The sequence below is a fragment of the Enhydra lutris genome, unplaced genomic scaffold (assembly GCF_002288905.1).
Source record: "Enhydra lutris kenyoni isolate GAN:26980312 unplaced genomic scaffold, ASM228890v2 scaffoldscaffold9, whole genome shotgun sequence".
Lineage (NCBI taxonomy): Eukaryota > Metazoa > Chordata > Mammalia > Carnivora > Mustelidae > Enhydra > Enhydra lutris.
This window is the reverse complement of record NW_019154093.1, coordinates 80,375,237-80,397,769: the sequence shown is the minus strand read 5'-3', so window position 1 is coordinate 80,397,769 and position 22,533 is coordinate 80,375,237. Positions and strand designations below refer to the sequence as shown.

Sequence of the window (22,533 nt, the reverse complement as noted above, 5' to 3'; positions counted from 1 at the left end):
TCCCAGGCATATAAAAATATTTACACTATATTGTGGTCCATCAAGTGTCCAATAGTAGAATGTCTAAAAAACTACCTATCTTAATTAAAAAATCTTCTATTGCTGGGGCGCCTGGGTGGCTCAGTTGGTTGGGCGTCTGACTTTTGGTTTCAGCTTGGGTTGTGATCTCAGGGCTGTGGGATCAAGCCCCGCATTCGGTTCCATGCTCAGCACGGAGTCTGCTTGAAATTCTTTCCCTCTCCCTCTGGCCCTCACCGTGCTCCTGTGTGTTCTCTCTCTAAACAAACACATTAACTTTTTTGAAAATATTCTTTTATCGTGAAAAATACTATCATCTGAGCTTTTAATGAGTCGGTGGAGGGTCTTGCCTCAATGTCAATGGTGGCTGACTGGTCAGGGTGCTGGCTGCGGTAATCTCTTAAACTAAGATGATGGTGAAGTCTGCCACATCGAAGGACTCTTCCTTTCATGAATGATTTCCCCATAGCATGGAATGCGGTTTGATAGCACTTTCCCCACAATGGAAGTTCTTCCAAATTCACAGTCAATCCTCTCAAACGCTGTCGCTGCTTTGTCAACGAAATTTATGTGATGTTCTAAATCCTCTGGCATCATTTCAACAATCTTCACAGTGTCTTCACCAGGAGTAGGTTCCATCTCAAGAATCCATCGTCTTGGCTCATCCAAGAGCTCCTCATCTGTTCAAGTTTATCATGAGATCGCAGCAATTCAAATATAATAATGATGAAGAAGCCTCAAACACTGTGAAAACTACCAGAATGGGACACAGCCACAAAGTGAGCCAGTGCTGTCCCAAGAAATGCGGTGTCGGCAAGGCGCGATGAAGGGAGGTCTGCCTGTACTGGAAAGATGCCAGGTAGTAAACTGTGTTTCACAAGCAGCACATGATACTCTAGCAACGGGAAATTATGGAACACCACGAATGAAACAAGAGCAAACACTGGATGGTTCGAGAATACCCAAACCAGACATCTGTTCACGGACGACGCACCCCCTTGCCCTGAGGCTGGTGCAGCAGAACTGTCTGGCCAGAGACAGCTGCAGAGGCCTGGCCTCGGGGTCCACTCTCCGCCCTGCCCCAAGACGTGTTAGAAGGAGCAGCTTCATTGGTAGGAGAGAGGGAGGGCCGGCACTGGAAATGGCAGTAACACTGGTCTCCCGTGAGCTGAGAAGAACAAGGCAACGGAGGGCTTTCTGAGTTTTTACTGAGACTTTTGTAACAACTCCCCTGGTATTGTTTTCCAAAATTATCTAACTCTAAGGCATATTCTTTTTTCTGAAGTGATTCTTTGGTTTCTGCATTACCCTTAAATAAGTTGACTGATCGACCTGATGACCCAAGTGCTTAATGTGATCACTGGCACCTAATTCCTTGGATAAGATGGTGGCTCCTTCTGCGGAGGGCCTGGCACTTGCCAGTAAAATGAGAAGCCAAGGAGGGCTTATATCAGGTCACTGTTCCAGACTCTACCGCAAACCCGTAGCAGTACGACCCTGAGCCCTAGAAAAGTTAGATGCCAAAAAGGACTTTGAGGTCAGCCAGAGTGAGCTTCTTGACAGATGTGCCAGATCCTGATAGGACCTGTTTGGCCAAAGTTTTCTTCTTCTCTTGGAGGTGTAAGATCTTCTCTTCTACTGTTCCCTCACAAATAAATCTAAAAAAAAAAAAAAAAAAAAAAAAAAAAAAAAAAAAAAAAAAAAAAAAAAAAAAAAAAAAAACCAGATAAACAAATAATCAGAAACCCAAAAAAGCATATTTAATAACCTAATCAAACTTGCATTTATGCTTTAGTTTTTACATGAGATTTCTTTCTTAAGTTGTCTTAAGGTTTAGTTAAAAACTCCATGTTGATGAGAGCCAAACAACCTTGACTAAACATGTGCCTGTTTAAAATGATGGGACTCAAATTATTTTTCATTTCTTTCTGAAGCTAAGGTAATTGGGAACGTGCCAAAATAGGCAAATGCTATCCCTATCTAAAAAAATGCAGAGATCCAGCTGTCACCCAAAAAGCTCAACCCTGATCAAGTCAGAAGGCCTTAGAGCTTATCAAGTTCCTGCCATGTGTGCTGGTGTAAGTACAGTGTCTTATTTCTTGGCGAATTCACACTGAGAACAGGTTTTACCCCCTGAAGAAATGCCACTATACTCATTCCCTCATTCAGCAAGTACTGTTTGAGCATTTACAATATTGCCAGGTGCTGTGCTAGGTACAAGGATGGAGAGATGCACGCAGTCCAGTCTTGTGCTCTCAAAGAGAACACAGGAAGAGAGGCATGAAAATATACAATCACACAAACTGGAAAGTGCTACAGTCATACGTCCAGTGTGCACAGAGTAAAAGCAAACATCTCCAGTGTTCGGGGAAATCTCTGTTGAAGACCGAGTTCATAATGTGTGGCCTGTGGGATGAGCAAGGGTTTGCCAGGCGCAGCAGAGAGTGGGTGTCCCAGGGAACGGGAATGAAAAAACCAGGGCCGAGTTTAGAACAGGGTTATGTCAGAGGAAGATCAGGTGGTCCAGTCTGGCCAGGGCAAAAGTCAAAAGGACTCCACCATGTTACAGAGCAATGACAGAAGCTCTGGAGGATGGTGGAGGTCAGATCATGAGAGGCTCTGCATTTCATGCAAAGAAATTCAGACTTGAAAAAGGGAGATGGCAGTGTGGATAGGAAAGAGGAGATAGTTTTGAGACATTTCAAAAATAAAATGAATGGACTTGGTATGTGAAAAGGGAGAAAAAGGGAGGAACCCCATCTGTGGCTCTAGGATTGGATACAGGGATCCTATTCATGTAGAGGCAGTCGTCAGAAGCATCGAGAGATCGGAGGCGGTATCTCACTTCAGTCTGTGACATTCTGAGTTCCTGGAACGTGTCTCCTGGAACTTGCTCCACAGTGAAAACTCGGCAGGTATCAGATTTGGGAGCTGAATGAGACGGGTGCACGAGTGAATGGATAATGGGTACACACTCGGATTCAGAGGGTTAGCAGGGATTTGAGTATCAAGGTCTGATGCTGGAGGTCTTGGGGACGCAGGTTCAGACTTTTGGACTTCCTGGAGCAGACAGGATACTAGGGGAGGACCATACAGGGTGAGGTGAGAGCTGAGGACAGGGAAACCAGCATGATCGCTGTGGAATTCACGGATGACCTGTAACAAGAGCGGTTTCAGTGGAGCAATAGGGGTGAGAGGCTGAGGAATGAATCTGAGAGGTAAGCAAGACAAGACAGTCAGTGATTTCTAATTCTTCAGGAAACCCGGCCCTGAAAAGGAAGGAGAAAAAGGGGTCCGTTGCTACAAAGGGATTGTAGCATTAACGCTGGTTGTGGTTCTTAAGGGAAAAAGTCCTGAAGAGAGGGACATTCTATAAAAATCGCTGGCTTGTGCTCTTTGAAAATGTCAATGTCATAAGACACAAAGAAGGACTGACGTATGGTCCCAAATTAAAGGAGACAAAAGAGTCATGATAACTTAATACTACGCAGCCTCTAGGATTTTCTTTTGCTATGAGGGACCTCACTGGGACAAGTGGCAAAACAGAATAGTCCACAGCTCAGATAACAGCACTCTATCAGTGTTAATGTTCTGACTTTGAGCCTTTTACTGTGGTTATGTAAGAGAATGTTCTAATTTAAAAACGCACCCTGCAGTATTTAAGGGTAAAGGAGCACCACGGCTGCAACTGACTCTCAAATGGTCCAGAAAGAAGTCTACACGCACACAGACACGTGCTACAGCACACGAGCAGTTTCTGGTATTATTTTTATAAACAAGATTTTGGGGGATATTATTCTTTTAAGAACTCTTACATCCTTTTCTGCATGCCCGAAGTTACGTCAGCATAAAAGTTAAAAGCAAAAAACTAATAAACAAAGGGTGGGGAGGAGGGTACTTTCCCTAACCCTAACATACAAGCCTTTTCTTCTCTTGCAGGGACCAACCAACCCCCAGATCACCCCCAAATTGCTTGTGTTCCCTTCTGGACTGTGAATACCAAGGGCACCGTGACTCAGGAGCATCACTAGTCAAGTGATCGCCAAATATTTTACATTCTGTTAAAACGGGACCCAAGGAAGACTGGCACAAAGGGAAAGCCTGTGAAGGGGCCTAAGCCCCAGCAGGTCTTCACTTACTTGTGCACAACAACATCTTTCTGCTGCCCAACACGGTAAATCCGGTCACAGGCCTGGTCTTCAAGTGATGGATTCCTGTGAAAAGAGAGGCAAGGCTCAAAGGTGCTGCCACCCTGGACTGGGTGGTCAAGAGCCCTAGGCAGAGGTGGCCTGCAGCTGTTTCTGGATGGTTCTGCACCTACAAATGGGGTTCACAGTTTTAAAGGGTCAGAAAAACCAAATAAACAAAAAGCCCACAGTGAAGAATGCGGGACAGAGACCCATGGGGCCTGCGAGGTCTAAAACAGTTACCATCTGGCCTAAAATATTTACAGAGAGCTCGCAAATCCCTGTCCTTGGCTACGCTGGCCCCGGAAAGGTTAGTGTTAGATACCTTCTTGCCCTCAAATGAGAAACTCAGGTCAGTTTGCCAACAGAAACTCAGCACCACCACCAGCTGACTTTAAGTAACTTTAAGTAACACAGGTGAACCAATGCTCCAATTCAGTCACTAACCAGTTGGATGAACTTGGGCAAGTCACCTCACCTCAACCCTCTGTACTTGAGATTGTCACTTGGAAACATGATGGCTGCCTAATGAGAGGGGACAGCTTTCTCTTTCTTTTTTTCTGTAAAGATTGTATTTATTTGAGAGAGTGACTGAGAGAGAGAGAGAGAGAGCACAAGCTGGCAGGAGGGGTAAAGGGAGAAGCACTCTCCCCGCACTGAGCAGGGAGCCGATGTGGGGCTCGATCCCAGGACCCTGAGATCATGACCTGAGCCGAAGGCAGATGCTTAACCGACTAAGCCACTCAGGTACCCCGGAACACCTTTTTAATATTCTGGGATTTAACTAAAGAGACTTAATTTCTTTCCTTCTTTACAGATGCTATCAACACCAAACTAGTTTCTCATCTTATCTCTTTAAAACCTTGGACAACATTCCTCCATTTCAGAGGACTATTTTTTTGAAGATTTTAAGTAATCTCCATACCCAACAGGGGGGCTCAAACTCACAATCCTGAGATCAAGAGTCACACGCTCTACTGACTGAGCCAGCCAGACGCCCCCAGAAATCAGCATTTAACTCCCACTCTGCTCTCCTCCCTCAAACATATCAGGGAGTCCTAAGACCTAAACACATTCTCCCAGAAGATGGTACTGGGTTGGCCTGAGTGTGCCAATCTGGGCCGCCTGGAAAACCAGACGAATATGCAGCGATCTCTGCTTGGCTGGAAAGCCAAGGGGTTTTAACTGGAAAGGGGTTTTAACTGGAAAACCCCAAACTGAGACTAATTAGGACATTTTTCTCCTACCAACACACACACTCATTTATCTTATTTCCAGGAAATTTGCGGTTACGCTCCCAATGTTGATACGACTCATGCAGCCAAGGGCCTTGTGTTAAGCATACTCCTAGCGTGACTAGAAAATTCCTTCTCCTTTTCCTTTTGGAGTAAAGCTTCTCCTTCTTTTCCAGGGCTGAGATTTCCTTGGATGTCCACAAATGGCATGAAATATGGTATTCTGAAGAGGTAAAACTGAGTGATGTGGCTCTTAGCCAGGAGAAAAAGATTTCTTCCCAGTTTCCATGGAAACAGATGTAAGATTAACAGTAAGGTGAATGCTATTTTAAGCAGTCATTTGAAGCCTGGCTTGCTCAGGAATTCGGGGCCATCAACAGCCCCACACCCTGTACAGACCAGGACCTGTGCACAGGTGTGCAGCCGAGGCAATGGCCCAATACAAAAAGGGCAGCTTCTCCATAAGAAGTCAGCAGCCCCCCCGCCCCCGCCCAGCTATGCTAAGACAAGGCAAGATAAATCCAGAGTCATTACCAGTGCATGTCCAGAAGAAAAAGGTGGTTTCCTCCAATCAGGTTTAGACCCACACCTCCAGCCGAGAGAGATATTAGCATAACCTTCAAAAGAAAGCATGGCATTCCCTTTACACAGATCTGATCTCCTAATACACCTCTCCCTCTGTCTCTGGTTCAAACCCAAGATCAATACAGATAAGTACCACGTGCCTATCAAAATTTCCCTCTGCTGTCAAAAAAAACTTTGAGATGCACTCCCCTCACCCTGAAGAAAACTGTTCACTTCTGATGTTTTTGTGACTCAACCTCAAAACATGAATTGTACGCCTGCCAAAATACACAAACACTGCAATTCAGAGCATGGGGGGGTGCCTGGCTCAAGGCACTTTCATGGAACTTTCCATTAATCAGATTCTGTCCACTCCCACGGTTTCTGCACCCTCCACCCTCCTGCCACTGCTGCTCTTCCTGCCTCCCCAGGCCACCAGTGCTTTCCACGTTCCCTCTGTCCCTCCAGATCTCCCCACACTTCCTCGTATCCAACTCCCACCTACCCTTCAAGGCTGGCCTTGTCCACAGAGATCACTTGAGCCAACGAGCTCTGCTCTTCCTCTGCTTTTAGCCCTGGTATTTTATTTTCTTTCAAGTACCTGTATACTTCGATACGTACCCCAGTAAATGTCTAATAAACTACAAGTACGGGGAAGGATCAAGGCAACAAGTGTTTACACTGCAGTTCTCGCCATGTAACTGAGAACAAGGTGCTCTCTGTGCTCTCTGTGCTCTCTGTGACGGAGCTCTGGTGTGACCAGCTCATACCTGGGGGCCTCTGGAGCTGTTAAAGGCCTCCACCAAGTCCATCCTCTGTTTGGGGCTGACAGAGCCATCAATGGTGGCGTAAGTCAGGCCGTGTCTCTGAAGGTGCCTCGCTACGACCTGCAGCATGCTGGTCCACTGGGAGACCACGACGCTGGAAGGAAGAACACAACATCAGCACACTGCGGGCCCCCCCCCGACCCCCGAAGAGATGAAACAAATTCATCGGCAGGGTCTCAACACCCCTGTTACTCTTAAGATTCAGTCATCAAATGTGGATCCAGAAAGGCCTTCTGTCCCCTGCGGGGCAAAGGCACATGTTTAGGTCACATCTCAAGGTGAGGATGCTTCCAGTTGTTTCCAGATCCAGGTTGTCATTTGTCTCATGCTAGATGAGATCAGAATATAGTGGTTGGTCGGCCTAAAATAAGGGCTGCAGCTTCCTATCATCTGGAGATCTGTGGTCCTGCAGGGAAGGGATGCACGGGCCGCCCTCCCTTTGCCAGCCCTTGTAAGCTGCTGGCATGTCTCTACCCTCACACCTTGCGCTATGTTTCAATTAGGGTTGTAAGTTTTTAAAAAATCAAAATATTCCACATATACAAATGCAGATCCATAACACACATGTGAGGGTAACAACAAATGGATCCAAGTACCCAGCTCGAGAACATTCTCAGCACCTCAGGGCTCCCTGTCTGACCACACACCTCACCCTGCCTTTTGCACCTGTCACTCCCCTGCTTTTCTCTGGGGGCTTCGCTACTTTTAAACACTTCTCCAGATGCTTAGCTCACTCTGATCCTCTAGGGACTTCCTTCTCAATCAGTGCCACAAATAATTTAACTAGGAATCATAGAGAATGTGTGCTGTAACCTCAGTGCTTTCTGCTGAGGAGGATTCAAGGTCCTGGATTTATAAAAAGCTGAGATTCAGAACTATCAGCAATATCAGAGTTTCTGGACTCATCACAAACAATAACTTGGATAATAAAATAACATTTACCTCTTCTGGGACCCTGGATTTCCTCGGATTGCCTCCAATTCCACCAACAGAGATGTAATCTGGGAAATGTTATTCAGTATACGTTAAATTACAGCAAATTCGCTTTTCTCCAGCATCCCTCACCTGAACTTCTGAATGGCCTGCCTCTGGTCTGACCCCACTCTAGGCCACTCTCCTCTCTGCAGCCCAAGGGCTGTTTCTAAAATGCCAGTCTGTCACTTTCCTCCCTCCCGCAGGGCCTTCCCACCGAGGACCGAACCCAAGCTCCTGATAATGACCTGCCAGCTCCATGCTGCTCTGGCCTCAGCTTAGCCCCTCCTCAAATGATGCTCCTGTTATACCAGAGTTCCTCCTCTGCTAAGCCATGCTTTGTCTCATCTTTGTCCACTCTGTTCCCTCTGCCTGGAACACCCTTCCATGTCAGATCAACATCACTTCTTAGGGGTCCTCAATAATCCCAAAGTAGGGTTAGGTGCCTACTGCCTCCCTGCTACTAGGGCTCCCTTTGTTTCTAGCACTGTCTTTTCCACACTACCCACTGTGTCTTAATCATCTCTTGCCATCATGGCCTGAGGTGCTGCAAGGAAGCGGAGCAACAAAGGACTGGTTCATTTTGGTTCATTCCCCTAGCGGCCAGCACAGAGCCAGAGCAGAGAAAGTACTCTCCTAACATTTGCAGGAAGAGAAAATCCAAGAGCTTTACCCAGTTTAGGGCCCACTCCAAAGGCTGTTAAAGAAGAGACCCACCCACCAGTCTGAGCGACACTTGCTAAGGTTTCCCCCAAAAGCTCTCCAGGTATTTATCAAACCCCCTCAGAGCACATCTGAGTCCACAATGGAGCGGTCGGTAAGAACCGTGCACATGAGCATGAGTTGGGAAAGCAGCTGGATTCATCCCTCCCAACTGCTAATGCAAAGGACCTTTTGAAAGCCTCCAGAGTCCCTGGAGTTTGTCCCTGGGATGGTGGAGGAGGAAGAAAATGACCAGGAATCGGGAGATGAAAAGAGCTCTTCTGTTGTACTCCTTCGGGGCTCCTGGTGAAGAACGTGAATGCCTCATCACAGAAACAAGGGGCCACCCCAGATGAACTCTGAGGCGCCCTCAGTGCTTATGTCTTGTACTGCCCTTGTTTGGATGCTTACCTCTAGAGGCCCCTACCACCCACGAGGCTGCCTTCCGATCTCAACAAATGTGCTGGACAGGAAGTGAGGACAACATGGGACCATTCTGAATTCACAGGGAGAAAGGAAGCAGGTACACGAGGTGCCCGGCATCTTGGCGACTTGAGGTTGTGGTAAGTGCTTGGACTGCCTCATAAAAAGCTAGTGATAGGTATTTTGAGAAAACTTCAATGGGAGAGCCGAACTCATAGTCCATGAGCAGGGGTCCAACTCCAGGAACATTCTACATGAGGTTAGGTGTGTGCCGCCAAAACTCCCTTCCCTGAGTAAAACAACCTTAAATGGTTTGAACCGCTATTAAGGGGCTCACATAAAAACACCCTGTGAGGGGGCACCTGGGTGGCTCAGTGGGTTAAAGCTTCTGCCTTCGGCTCGGGTCATGATCTCAGGGTCCTGGGATCGAGCCCCACATTTGGCTCTCTGCTCAGTGGGGAGCCTGCTTCCCCCTCTCTCTCTGCCTGCTTCTCTGACTCCTTGTGATCTCTGTCTCTGTCAAATAAATAAATAAAATCTTTAAAAAAAAAAAAAAACACCCTGTGAATAAATACTACCCAACTATTAGATGAGGCACACAAATTATGAAGACTCGAAGTTTTAACCCAGTAGCTACTCTGCAGGTGCTACGACAGGAAGTTTGTCCACACGGTGTCCTTCCTGTGTTTCTCTCAGTTACTAGTGGTAAAGACCTCAGTAGATATTGTGAAAGTTTAATTAAAAGTAATTCTTAAGTAACACCATTCCCTTGGCAGTGACCTCATTTCTAGTTACATTAAAAAAAAAAAAAAAAAAAAAAAAAAAGAACCACTTGGGGCGCCTGGGTGGCTCAGTGGGTTAAAGCCTCTAACTTCAACTCAGGTCATGATCTCAGGGTCCTGGGATCGAGCCCCGAATCAGGCTCTCTGCTCAGCGGGAAGCCTGCTTCCCCCTCTGTCTCTCTGCCTGCTTGTGATCTCTGTCAAATAAATAAATAAAATCTTTAAAACAAAACAAAACAAAAAAAAAGCCTTTGAAGAGAAGCTGACGCTGGGAGACAGCCTCAGACAGCAGCCGAGAGAGAGGGCCTCGCCCCACTCTCAGGGTACACGGACTAATGGTGTATACTCCAAACCAGCCAACAGAAAGGCAGCCCTCAAGTTACAGCACACCTCTACTACAATGCTTCAGCCTCGAAAAGCTTTAATGGAAATAGAACAAAATGACTAATGAAGATAGAAGGCAATTTAGGAAATAATACTCACAGACGGATGCCTTTCAACAAGTCTAAGCAACTAGTACTCAGATGTATTACAGAGTCTCTGGGGTCAAGTCTTTGTTGTTCCTTTAAAGCTTTCCCGCAACAAATTGCTCACTCACTGAGGCCCTGTCACTGGTGTAAACCTGATAGGCAACCTTCCCAGTGATCCATGACGGGAAACATGCCTTGCTGCCGGGGCCGGCCCAAATCACTGAGAGCCCACTAGGTAATAAGACTTGTTATATTCGTGAAATAAAATAAGAACTTAAGACTGGAGGGGCAACTGGACCAGCTCACATCTAATAGTTCTAGCCTCGCCATTCAATGGCTGTGCACGCTTGGACAAACGTGTCACTCTCACAAACAGAAAAAATGTGTGAGAAAATCCAAGTTTTTCTATCAGAACAGAGGTGACAAAAGTACCTTGCTGCTCGCTCTTGTGTTCTCAAAAAGCTCTGCCTTGAACCGTTCACCATTAAGGGAAATGATGGGAGACGCCTCCGTGTCACAGAGTTCAGACAATGTCATGGCACTGAGCTGCTCTTCCAGAGAAAGGGCGAGGTCCTCGCTTTTCAGTTCTGCCGGGTCCAGGGCCTGAGGAGAATACAGGAAGGGGACAGGGTGGGGGGTGCAGGTGGACAGTTGAGGAAGCAAGCCACCTTATTTGCCAACGAAGTGAGGACTGTTTAACATTTCACACAGCAAAATGTCTCATAATTCATCATTGGTATTTCCTCAGAGAAACCCTGATTAAAATTCAATCTTGCAAGTTTTTCACAAGATGAAAGATAAATCAAATGATGGAACTTCTTAGAGATTTGCCAGACAGATTACATGATCATTCTGTTTTCTCAGCTAAAGCAGTATAGTTAATTAAGCTATTGATAATCAAAACACATTACCACAGCTCCTCTGAAAGAGTAACAGACTCATCTTAATTATGGATGTGCCTCTAGCCAATGTTAAGGCAACTTTTCCAACTGTATAAACACTTGAGTTTTCATGACTAGCCTTAAAAGCCCCGTGCTGCCTGAAGGCAGAAAAAACTAGTAACTAAACTGGCTTTATGACATCCTAAAATACCAAAGTATCCATGAATGGTTTAGCAGAATGACATTTTCCATTCTAAAATTAAGTTTATTTACAAAAACAAAACCAATACAAGCTGTTCTCAACACTATGGGAATAATCTCAAGATCAATAAAAACTAATATAGAGTAAAATAAAGAAACTTCCTCTTCTCTGTCCCACCAGAAAAACAGAAACACCCCAAATGCCATTCCCCTTGATCTGGCAGGCTGGACCCCAGTTACAGAGGCCTGAAACGGACCTCTCTGGCAGCCACTGGGGAGGGGAGCACACGAAGAGCTCTTCTTACCGACTTCAGCAGAGACAGGTGACAGCAACACTGGCGAAGTCTCAGCAACTGGGTCAACAGTACATGGGGGGTGCTGGATCTTGGCAAGCTTGCCGCCATCCGGGGCCCAGGCCCGGTGGATGCAAACTCCTGGGCCACTTCCACGAAGGGACACAAAGCACATGGAACAGGACAGGGTTTACAACAGAAATACGGGGAAGAATCACAAACTGAAGGAGGCTGTTTTGAACTTCTCTGATCTGCGATTCAGTAACATAGCTGTAACTGACCTCTCTACCAAGGAAGCCACACAAAATACTGGTTTTTTTTATGGACCTAGGTGCACTGTAATCACGTGGATTTCAAGAGTAACTTTAAAAAAGTTAGATCAGCAGGTCTGGTGATAGCAGATCGGCTTATTTAGCTTTGGTCTGAGTTCCTAGCTAAGGTCAAGTCTCTGACACCAGGTATTCATAATGTCCTGCAGCCGTGAATTTTACCAGATCTAAATCCACATCTCTGTTACTTGTGTGTACTTAAAAGTGTCCCACCGCTTACCTTTACTAAATGGATTATCAGGGCTTCTTCCAGACTGGCTGCCCCCACCTTCCTGCCCTCTTAGATAGGATCGCAGAGCTGACCTGCCTCAGACCGAAAGAGAAAATGCACATCGAATGTTTGCTAAGACCAAAGAGGTTTACTAGTGGTCACTGTTTAACCGTGCTTGAAGCAGGATCTTGACTAAGACTTATTAAATAAAGTCAGGCTCGTGGCAAGCACTGGCCAAAGGTAATGAAAATTAATTATTTTAAAAGCCAAATCGGGGCGCCTGGGTGGCTCAGTGGGTTAAAGCCTCTGCCTTCAGCTCAGGTCATGATCCCAGGGTCCTGGGATCCAGCCCCGCATCGGGCTCTCTGCTCAGTGGGGAGCCCGCTTCCCCCTCTCTCTCTGCCTGCGTCTCTGCCTACTTGTGATCTCTGTCTGTCAAATAAATGAAATCTTTAAAAAAAAAAAAGCCAAATCATTTTTTAAAATAAGTGTCAATAAACACATTAATATTATAAATATTATGTCTGATGATAGCTATTAATTTATAACATATTGTAATGTTAATATTAATTAGTATTGGTTTATATTTATCAATAAATACAACAATATTACATCAGGTAAACAAGGAGAAAAAAAAATTCACATTGGAAATGAAAGGTACCAAGCAGGAAAGGGTAAATCTGGAATTTTGGGAAGGACAAGAGGTTTAAAGAAAGTACAAAGAACACATGACAAGAAGGATTACAGAGCAGTTTGTTGTTTTTAAGTTCCAATGAGATGCTGAGTAACAGGTTGAAGGTCAAAGAGATGTTCTTTCCCAAAACAGCCCCACAGAACCAGACACACCTGGTGTAGAGAGACCACACTGTTTGGCTTCTACGCAAGAAGCCGATGAAGAACAGGATCAGTGTGTATACAAGACAAAGGTAAGCCAGGGAACAGGTGAAGGGAGAGAAAGGGAGATTTAAAAACCAAAACAAACAGAAAAAGGAAGGTAGACATCCAAGTCATCAACAACACTATAAATGCAGTCTGAAGGACCCTTAACTCACCCCCAAGCAAGGACAGGAATCACACAACAATAAATGTGAGGTACTTCCTCATTGCACACACCTTGATCTTGCCAAAAGGACACTGTAAACACTCTCTTCATCTTCAGAAAGCTTTAAATGGTGCACTTGAAATTTACGCTGGGGCAGCATCACCTGGAGGAGAAGAATTCAGCTACAGAAGTCCAACAAATGACCTGGGCATTACAGAGTACATTCCCCATGGCAGACCCTGGAAACCTAGTCAAGCCCTAGGTAGCTCTCCCATCTGCCCTAAAAACAGGATGACTATGACACATGACCACTAAGGCCCCCTCACAGGGAGACGAGACACTCAGAGGCTCCGGAGCAAAGCAGATGGCTGTTCAAGCCAAGGCAAGGACAGGGCAGCCTCCTTCCCTGGGCTTCCCCAGGGACAGGGACAAACGAGATTACCAAGGGCTGGCCAGTGGAGTCCAGCTGGTCTTTTGTTCTCCTCAGCAAAAGGCTCTTGGTTAAAATACTTAACCGTTCTCCTCCTTTCTTTGAACCATTGTCAACCTGGCTCTTCCACAGTCGGAAATCATCGAATGGAGAACAACGGAGAAATCTTTTTTTGTTAAGGAATAAGAGGGACAGTAGGAAAAAAGAATTAGAGAATGGTTTAAGGAGTAAATAAGGGTCCAAGGAAACACACAAGATGAGAAACAAATCCAATTTTCTGTTATATCTGTCATCCAATCATTTTTTAAGAGTGAATTTCATACTAAAGCTCTGCAAGACACATCAAAAGAATCTAAGTTGATAACAAAACCACATTATAAAATGTGAATTTTCCCATTAACGATATCTGTATCATCACAAAAGGACATACAACCAATAGCTGGAATTTATTCCCAAAGCTTCAAAGGCCAGCAAAGAAATTCCATATTCTCTTATGGGCTGACTTGAATAAAAGCAAGGGCTTTAAAATGAGCATTCTTTTCTGTTTGCTTCGAATAAATAGCAGGCCTGACCCTAGGCCATACGCTTTAAAACAGAAAAAGCCCAAAACATTCACTGGACTGAAGAAAGAGGGCTTCTGTTTCCTTTTAATCCATCCTATATTTTTCCATATATAGGGCCTAGATAGAATCTTAGTCCTGTATCTGCCAGGCCATCAGCCGATTATCTTCTCATAATATGAATTCATTTGCGCTTTAAAGGTAGAGAAGCTTGCCATCCCCTACGTGAGATACTCTGGCATGTTCTGGAGCTTTGTCGTGAGATATGCAATAATGATGAAGTGTTAACTGACTGGTTCGCATTTATATAATCCCGAGGAGTTTTACTCACTTCAGCAGTGAATACATGTCCAACAAGGTGTTCTGAATGGGGGTTCCAGTGACAGCCCAACGGGCCCGGCCCTGCAGCCTGCACACAGCCATGGAAGTCTGAACTCGTGGATTCTTCACACAGTGAGCTTCATCTAGTATGATTCGAGCCCAGACTATTCGAAGCAAAGGTGTTTTTGCACTATCCTGGAAGAAACCCAAGTGACATCATCAACAGTATGGAAAAATGTACATGTCTTCAAGAAGAGGAGGGGAAACAATGAACGAGTAGTGAGGGTTCACTCTCGCCGTCCAGTTTGAGGGCTCAGATTGGGTATACTGAAATGAGAATTAAGCTGAAGAAACCAAAAGTGGAGACTCTCAGTGGGTAGAAATAAACAAGTTGACTCGAGGACCCCAATCCTTGAGTTTAAGATGCTTGAGAGTAGGGGCACCCGGGTGGCATAGTCAGTTAAGCCTTCAACTCTTGGTTTCGGCTCAGGTTGTGATCTCAGGGTTATGAGATCGAGCCCCACATCAGGAGTCTGCTTGAAATTCTCTCTCTCTCCCCCTCTGCCCCTTGTGCTCACTCTCTTTCTCCCTCTCTCTTTCAAATAAACAAATCTTTAATTTAAAAAAAGATGCTTGGGGCTCCTGGGTGGTCCAGTGGGTTAAAGCCTCTGCCTTCGGCTCGGCTCATGATCTTAGGGTCCTGGGATTGAGTCCTGAATCGGGCTCTCTGCTCAGCAGGGAGCCTGCTTCTTCCTCTCTCTCTGCCTGCCTCTCTGCCTACTTGTGATCTCTGTCAAATAAATAAATAAAATCTTTAAAAAAAAAAAAGCTTAAGAGTAAAAATCTTTTGGGGTGCCTGGGTGGCTCAGTGGGTTAAAGCCTCTGCCTTCGACTCGGGTCATGATCCCGGAGTCCTGGGATTGAGCCCCGCATCAGGTTCTCTGCTCCGCGGGGAGCCTATTTCCTCCTCTCTCTCTGCCTGCCTCTCATCTCTGTCTGTCAAATAAATAAATAAAATCTTTAAAAAAAAAAAAAGAGTAAAAATCTTTTAACTTGAGTTTTCAAGTTACAATTCCAAAATGAGCAACAGCTGTGGGTCAGGACTGCACTAGGTGTTGAGCCTGGAAATTCACCCATTTCCATCAAATATTTACTAAACTGACAAAAAAGTCACTGCAAAAAATTTCACTGCCAAGTCTACTTTTATAACGTAGGGTACGAAATCAGCCATAAGGCAGTTCCTAGCCTTAAGGAGCTCACAATGGAGCGGGAAGAAAAACAAGCAGAAAGATTAATCACAGGCGATGTTTATGTATGAAGTCCCACTGGATAACCCGTAGATCCTGGAAGACTCTCGTCATTGTGGGTCACTGCTGTATCCCTAACACCTGAAATAGCAGCTGGCACATAGCAGATACTCAGTATCCGCTGAATTATCCGATGCATGTGTGGAGGGCAAGGGCATAAATAAGCTCAAGGTACTAAGAGCGGCATTTAAACAAAGGATTAAAGGATTCTTGAAGGTGAAAAAAAAACAAACCAAATTAACCTGGAAAAGGCATGGAGGCAAAGCCTTCCATCAGAGAGAAGGAAAAGGCACAGAAGCCATGACAGAGCAGGGCAGACACACATCCCGGGTACTGAGCATGCGATGCTGCAGGGAGGGGTGGGCCGTAGAAGATGAGGGACGCCCAAGCAGGGCAAGGTCATCAAAAGCCTCAGACATCAGGTACAGGAACTAGGGTCTTATTCTGAAAGCCGTGAGGAACCACTAAGGGATGTGAATAGTTCATTATCAACAAGAAGTCAGAGTTGCTGTGCTGAAGAAGCATTCTAGAGATTTCCGCAAATATGGAGATCAGACAAAAAATAAGAACGTGCAAAAGATTTGTTCTGGGAACAGCACTGTATTTTCAGGAGAAAAACGCCCCACAGTAAATACACAAAACAGCCTCCATGCTGAGTCACTGAGAGGACCCTGGGCATCCTTGAGAACAATCAGGGTTTTCGCCTGGTTATCATTTAGCCTCGGGCCCCTTTGTAGCTTTACCTGTTTGCAACCTCTTTCCCTGGGAGGCAGAAGAGAGGCAGGCAATTACCACTTAATACAAAAATACTTGTCCTAAAATACTGGTCCTTGGGGGGCCTGGGTGGCTCAGTGGGTTAAGCCTCTGCCTTCGGCTCAGGTCATGATCCCAGGGTCCTGGGATGGAGCCCCACATAGAGCTCTCTGCTCAGCAGGGATCCTGCTTCCCTCCTCTCTCTCTGCCTGCCTCTTCTGCCTACTTGCGATCTGTCAAATAAATAAATAAAATCTTTAAAAAAAATAAAATACTAGTCTTCACAGTAAATATAAAAAATATCCTACAAGTACACCCCGGAAGACTCTAAGATAAACAGTGCAACAGGTGAGGCTCCCACAGTCAAGTGATGTCTAGAATAAAAGGAAAGGAAGAGAGGAAAGAACTTCCCCCTTCCATAGATGGAATGTTTAGGCCACGCCTGACCTCACAGGAAGGTACCTTTGCTGTGTGTGATGCTGTGGAAAGACTCTGGTTAAACTATGAGGTATGGGGGCGCCTGAGTGGCTCAGTCGGTTAAGCATCTGCCTTAGGCTTGGGTTGTGATCTCGGAGTCCTGGGATCGAGCCCCATGTTGGGCTCCATGCTCAGTGGGGAGCCTGTTTCTCCCTCTCCCTCTGCTCCCCCTGCTTGTGCTCGCTCTCTCTCAAGTGAATAAATAAAATCTTATATAAAAAAAAAAAATTATGAGGTGTGGCTCCCAGACTCACCTTCCCCACACTGGGGTTTGCACTGGGGGTCACTCCCTCTTCTTTCTGTGTAGGAATCTCCTTGGCCAGAAGGTTATAGGTAGTGATCACGATGTCGTACGTTGAGAGGCTGCACAGATAGGACACAAAGCAAATGGTAAACAATCTCTCCAAGACTGACAGGAGAGGTGGAGAGGATCCCTTTATGAAAATGCCCGTGGCTGGAAGCACATCGGCAGAATTCATTAATTCATGTTCTTAATCCACATATACATGGTTCAGGAGAGGTAAATTTTACTCGTTGCCTTATGTTTTATCTCTGATCATTTTTATAGTCTGCTTATTATAGCTAAATGGTCTCCCTATTCCCATTGCATGAGTCAGAAAGAAAAATCTCTAGCTGGAGTCATATAAAGCTGGTTAGGATCTGACAACAACAGGAGTAGGGTAGGGTTAGGAATTAACATTTAGTAATGCTTTGAGCTAGACTGATGCTGAAGTCCCAAGGAAGTAAGAAACCCTCAAAGCACTGTTCATCTAGATCTGATCTTTTGCCTTATCATCCTATAACGGATTTCTGAAAATCCATTAATCCAGCCTTGACATTTGGGTAAAAAAATACATGCTGTAAGCTTTGAGTTTACCTTGCCTATGCTCTTTACATGTAAAGATTCTTATCAAAAGGCACAATCTTTTTTCCAATGAAACTTAATACTGTGCACCTGGGAGAATGTCCATAAATACTTTGATAAAAATGATCTGCCTAATTCAGAGGGAGCACTGTTTACACGCTGGCTTAGCATAACATAGAGAAGAAGAATTAAGAATGACTCCAATCAGTCAACTAGTACATTCTGAATACCAAATGACGTATGACTAAAGTGCAAATCAAGTAAGGTACAATTTATTTTTAACTACTATCTACAACAGCGGCGTCTGGGTGGCTCAGTTGGTTACACGTCTGCCTTGGGCTCAGGTCATGATCCCAGGGTCCTGGGATTGAGTTCTGCATCGAGCTCCCTCCTCAGCAGGGAGTCGGCCTCCCCATCTCCTTCTGTCACTCCACCCTGCTCATTCTCTCTCTCTCTCAAATAAATAAGTAAAATCTTTAAAAAAAAACTATCTAGAACAAAGGCCAGCCACTGACAGTACTCTGTTGGAGAAGGGACAAAGGCCTGTCACTGATGCCCCGACACCTTCCGTCTGCTACAGTGACCCTCACTCGTGAGAGTGGGTGTAAGACCTAAGGCCCTGGCTTTTGCAAGTCACCTCTAAAAGACTACCGCTCTGTTCTTTAGGAGATAAAATAATCCAATAGGACAGGCTGGGGAGATATTTAGAAGCAGAAACAACTCCGTTCTTGATTAGATCAACAAGTATTCAACCCAGACCATCATATTACAATTAAGAACAAAAAACAATTCCTTTAGGGGTTCCTGGCTGGCTCAGTGGATGAAACATGTGACTCTTGGTCTTGGGGTTGATTTCTTGGGGTTGAAGTTTGAGCCCTACATTGGGTGTACAGATTACTTAAAAATAAAACCTTAAGGGGGGTGAGGTTATGGACATTGGGGAGGGTATGTGCTATGGTGAGTGCTGTGAAGTGTGTAAACCTGGAGATTCACAGACCTGTACCCCTGGGGATAAAAATACATTCTATGTTTATAAAAAAATTAAAAATTAAAAAAAAAAAAACCTTAAAAAACAAAAAAATCCTTTAAAGCCAAAAGGCAAAGACTGGGACTAAAATTACCATCTGGGGAAACATTTTCCTTCCTCCTTCCCGATCCTCCTCCTTGAGGAGTTCAGTTGGGCCTAATCCTAAACTCTTCAATCTAAAACTTCTTAAGATGATTCCTATGTGAAAAACACAGCCAGTCTACACCAACTAATCATTAATATTCTACCAAGATGCTCTGTAAGACTGGGCTGGTTGCACTCACACGAACGGAAAAAGAATATGAATTTGGAATCAGAAATTCCACAAGAATGCAATAACTGTGGCAGACCCCTGTTCCAGGGCTCCCTGGCCTAGAGCTCAGCAGCTCGGGCAACCTCGCACAGCCGCTCTTGCTGAGGATGGTGACAAGAAGAAAAGAACACCATTCTCTTCAAAGATGCATCTCTTAGCACAGGTGACAGATGCTGGGCGGTGACAGTGCCTTCGGTCTTCACAAGAACCATGAGTCCTGACTATCTGAGAGCTTGCGGGGAACAGGAAGGCCAATAGGGCCGCTCAAGCCAAGAGGCTGAGGGCTCGCGCCCACTGCCGTGTTTCTGCACTTACACTTTTGCACGTTGATCCCGATTGGGCCCATGATAGAGACAGACTCTTAGCATGTTGTTGCTCACATGTTTCATCACCTCGTTTTTCCAGTGATGGATCAGGGAGGCAGGACAGATGATCAGCGTTCCGTGGGAAGTGAACTCACAGGAGTCTTGAGGGGAAAAAAAAAAAATCAATACCTCGTTGCTCTCACTAAATAGTCTTAAACTCCTTCAAGGTACCTCCTCTTCCTCTTGACTTTTATTCCTTCAATCAGTATTTTTAACAGACTGTTGCTCTTATTTCTACACACAGCGTAGAATAGAATGGGAAATGACTCAAACTGCTTATTTTCCCTTGTATAAAGGTTAGACAGAGAGAGTAGCTAGAGGGAGAGGAAAGGGTGTAGTCTGTGGCCTCGGTCTAAAAAACCCAATGTGCTTCCACGGTGGTTAAGAGGTAGAAGTGGGATCTTTTCCTACCTTGTCCTGAGTTGATGCGTTACAGGGGGTATTATTACTTTTTTCTGGAAAGCATAACTTAATTACATCCATGCTATAACACAAGTACAAAACCCCTAAGACAGGCCACGTGTGATGTGGGGTTGCTGACATGTTACACATAGGACCTTGAAAGTACTCAGACAGTTATTTTATCTTAACAACAGCAGCTGTGGTGAGACAGAAATTGTCTAGAATTGGGAAATTACAGAATTTCAGAAAACTTGGAAACAGTTTCTGCTAAAATCAGAGGTTGTGACGGACCTTCCTTTAAAAAATTATATATTAACTCATTTGACCCGGCCCTGTACCTGTGTCCTTAATGTTAACAAGAATCATCGGAGCCATTCCAGAGGCTTGGCTTTCTCTATACACTTTTTTCGAATCACAGGTCAGGTTACGTTTATGGCAAAAGAGGAAATGATCACTGGTAACGAGCAGATTCAGCCTCAGAAATGGTGCCAGAGGACAGAGAGACACTGGTTTTCTGATCGATTAATGACACAGTACCAAAAGTATTCTTTCACAGCTAGAACATGCCCACTCACCGCTGGCTCAGACAATTTAGGAAATAAGAAGCTATGAAGGCATTTGTATACCATCTCTGGAAAGCCAAGTCAAGGCTGTGTTTTTGTCCTCTTCTTTGTTCTTCTCTTGATTCTTCTGGGACAGGATGAGTGCAATCATCGTCAGGGTTTTCCCTAATCCCATATCATCCGCTGGAAAAGCAAAACCGAAGTCAGAGAGTTTATCACTTAGAGCAAAGAATCACATCCACTTCCACAGAAGAAACCACTGGTAGACCTGAGTCCTTGATGCGCAGCCACTGCTCGTTCAGGCACTATTATTTCTGACCCTAACAAATCCTTGACCTTGGGAAGGAGGAGGAACCCTCGCCCCTCCTCCTCATTATCAAGATCAAAGACATTTACCATGACCTTTGCAAAACTCAAAGTTTATTATTTAGACCTCACTCCTGTGTGTGTTGTACTGTTACTTACCTAACGCATTCACTGGCTGGCTGTCTCAGTCTGCTGACACTGCCCCGTCTTTTTTCACTCCGCCAATCAGAAAGATCCAGCAGAGGGAGTTAATTCAAAACAGTCCTCCATTCCCTTAACTCATTCATCAAAGCGGAGCATAAACTAACATTTCTCAGACACTGTCATTGTGCCCATCACTGAACCTCTCTCTCACTGAATATGCTGTTTATACCCTAAAAAATATTCTCACCCTCACTGTAAAGGTTTAAATAATCATTCTGACATAAGCAGAAGTAAAATGTCCCAGCAAGGGTTCTGGCTCACATCTGGCTTCGAACTCCAAAGCAAGCAGGGTTCCCACGACTCCCAGAACTTCTTAGGGCAGCTCACTGTGCCTACACTCCGTGCACAAACACTGTGGCTTATGCCGAACACCTGCCTTGCTTCGGGAAGCCCGGCATTTCAGGACAGACCAGCCCCCAGCAAACAGCCGGGGCCCAAACTCCCATGCTTGGCAACATCTTTGCATGTCATCACCCCGTGTGACTTCACTGGGAAAGCCTCATGGAAGCCTCCACCTGGTGTCCCCTGAACTTTGCCCCGTGGTTTTCCCTTTGCAGATTTTGAGTCACAGCACATCAAAATAATTTTATTTTTTTATTTTGCAAGAAATCCTAGCCATGCGTATGACTATATGCTGTGCCGCCTCCTTGCAAATCGTTGACCCTGGAGGTGGTCCTCGGGAGCCCTGTCACAGCCACTTACTTCCTAGCCACTGTGGCCACCTGTCATGTTTTCTAGAAGCTGAGCACCTTGGAAATTTTTAGTTTTTTTTTTTTTTTAAAGATTGTATTTATTTGACAGAGAGAGAGATCACAAGTGGGCAGAGAGGCAAGCAGAGAGAGAGAGAGAGAGAAGAGGAAGCAGGCTCCCTGCAGAGCAGAGAGCCCGATGTGGGACTCGATCCCAGGACCCTGAGATCATGACCTGAGCTGAAGGCAGAGGCTTAACCCACTGAGCCACCCAGGTGCCCCGGAAATTTTTAGTTTGATGAGTCTCCAAAGCAGAGCATGGAAAACTTGCTTTTGAGGGTTCTCTGCACCTAAGTCCCGGGCAGTGTGCCTTGCCTGGGAAGAACACACATACTCCCACAAGAGCTCAATTTAGATGCAAGCAACTTGAGAAAAGAGGCTCCTGTGAATCCCTTTCTGCAGGAAAGGGTGGAGACAGGAGTCTCTGACTTTGGGGTGGCAATGCTTTCCTTTAGAGTCTAATGGAGCAAAGCAGCCATGAGAGTTCCCACAAGACACTCAGGTTTGTACTTGGCTTTGGCCATGCTCATAGACATCTGGCCTCCAGCCTGCCTTCCCACACCTCCTAGAAACTCTCTGTCCCACCAGAGAACGAAGACCCCTCTGCTTAATTAGCCACGTCAGCTTCTACCGCCTGCAGCCACGACCTGCCTGATCCTCCAGCTGTGTACTCTTGACCATGTTGCTTTACCATCCTGCACCTCAGTTTCTTCACCTGTAAAAGGGGGGCAGCATAGTGCTCACCCCAGAGTTG

The 22,533-nt window shown here is 45.4% G+C and overlaps 1 protein-coding gene across 1 annotated transcript in view; it reads right to left on the bottom strand.

The window, feature by feature from the left end:
- Nucleotides 1–324: 324 nt before the first annotated feature.
- Nucleotides 325–22,533, bottom strand: part of LOC111143079 (transcription termination factor 2) — a 42,754-nt gene continuing 20,545 nt past the window's right edge. Inside the window, exons 10-23 of the mRNA XM_022496539.1 lie at nt 20,584–20,703; nt 19,506–19,656; nt 17,240–17,348; nt 14,459–14,643; nt 13,580–13,733; nt 13,209–13,300; nt 12,105–12,187; nt 11,568–11,704; nt 10,613–10,783; nt 7,774–7,832; nt 6,775–6,925; nt 5,975–6,057; nt 4,158–4,232; nt 325–1,676 (exon numbers count right to left, since the gene is read on the bottom strand). Coding sequence (XP_022352247.1) covers nt 1,532–1,676; nt 4,158–4,232; nt 5,975–6,057; nt 6,775–6,925; nt 7,774–7,832; nt 10,613–10,783; nt 11,568–11,704; nt 12,105–12,187; nt 13,209–13,300; nt 13,580–13,733; nt 14,459–14,643; nt 17,240–17,348; nt 19,506–19,656; nt 20,584–20,703 — 1,715 coding nt within the window. The 3' untranslated portion in view covers nt 325–1,531. The remainder of the gene's footprint in view (nt 1,677–4,157; nt 4,233–5,974; nt 6,058–6,774; nt 6,926–7,773; nt 7,833–10,612; nt 10,784–11,567; nt 11,705–12,104; nt 12,188–13,208; nt 13,301–13,579; nt 13,734–14,458; nt 14,644–17,239; nt 17,349–19,505; nt 19,657–20,583; nt 20,704–22,533) is intronic.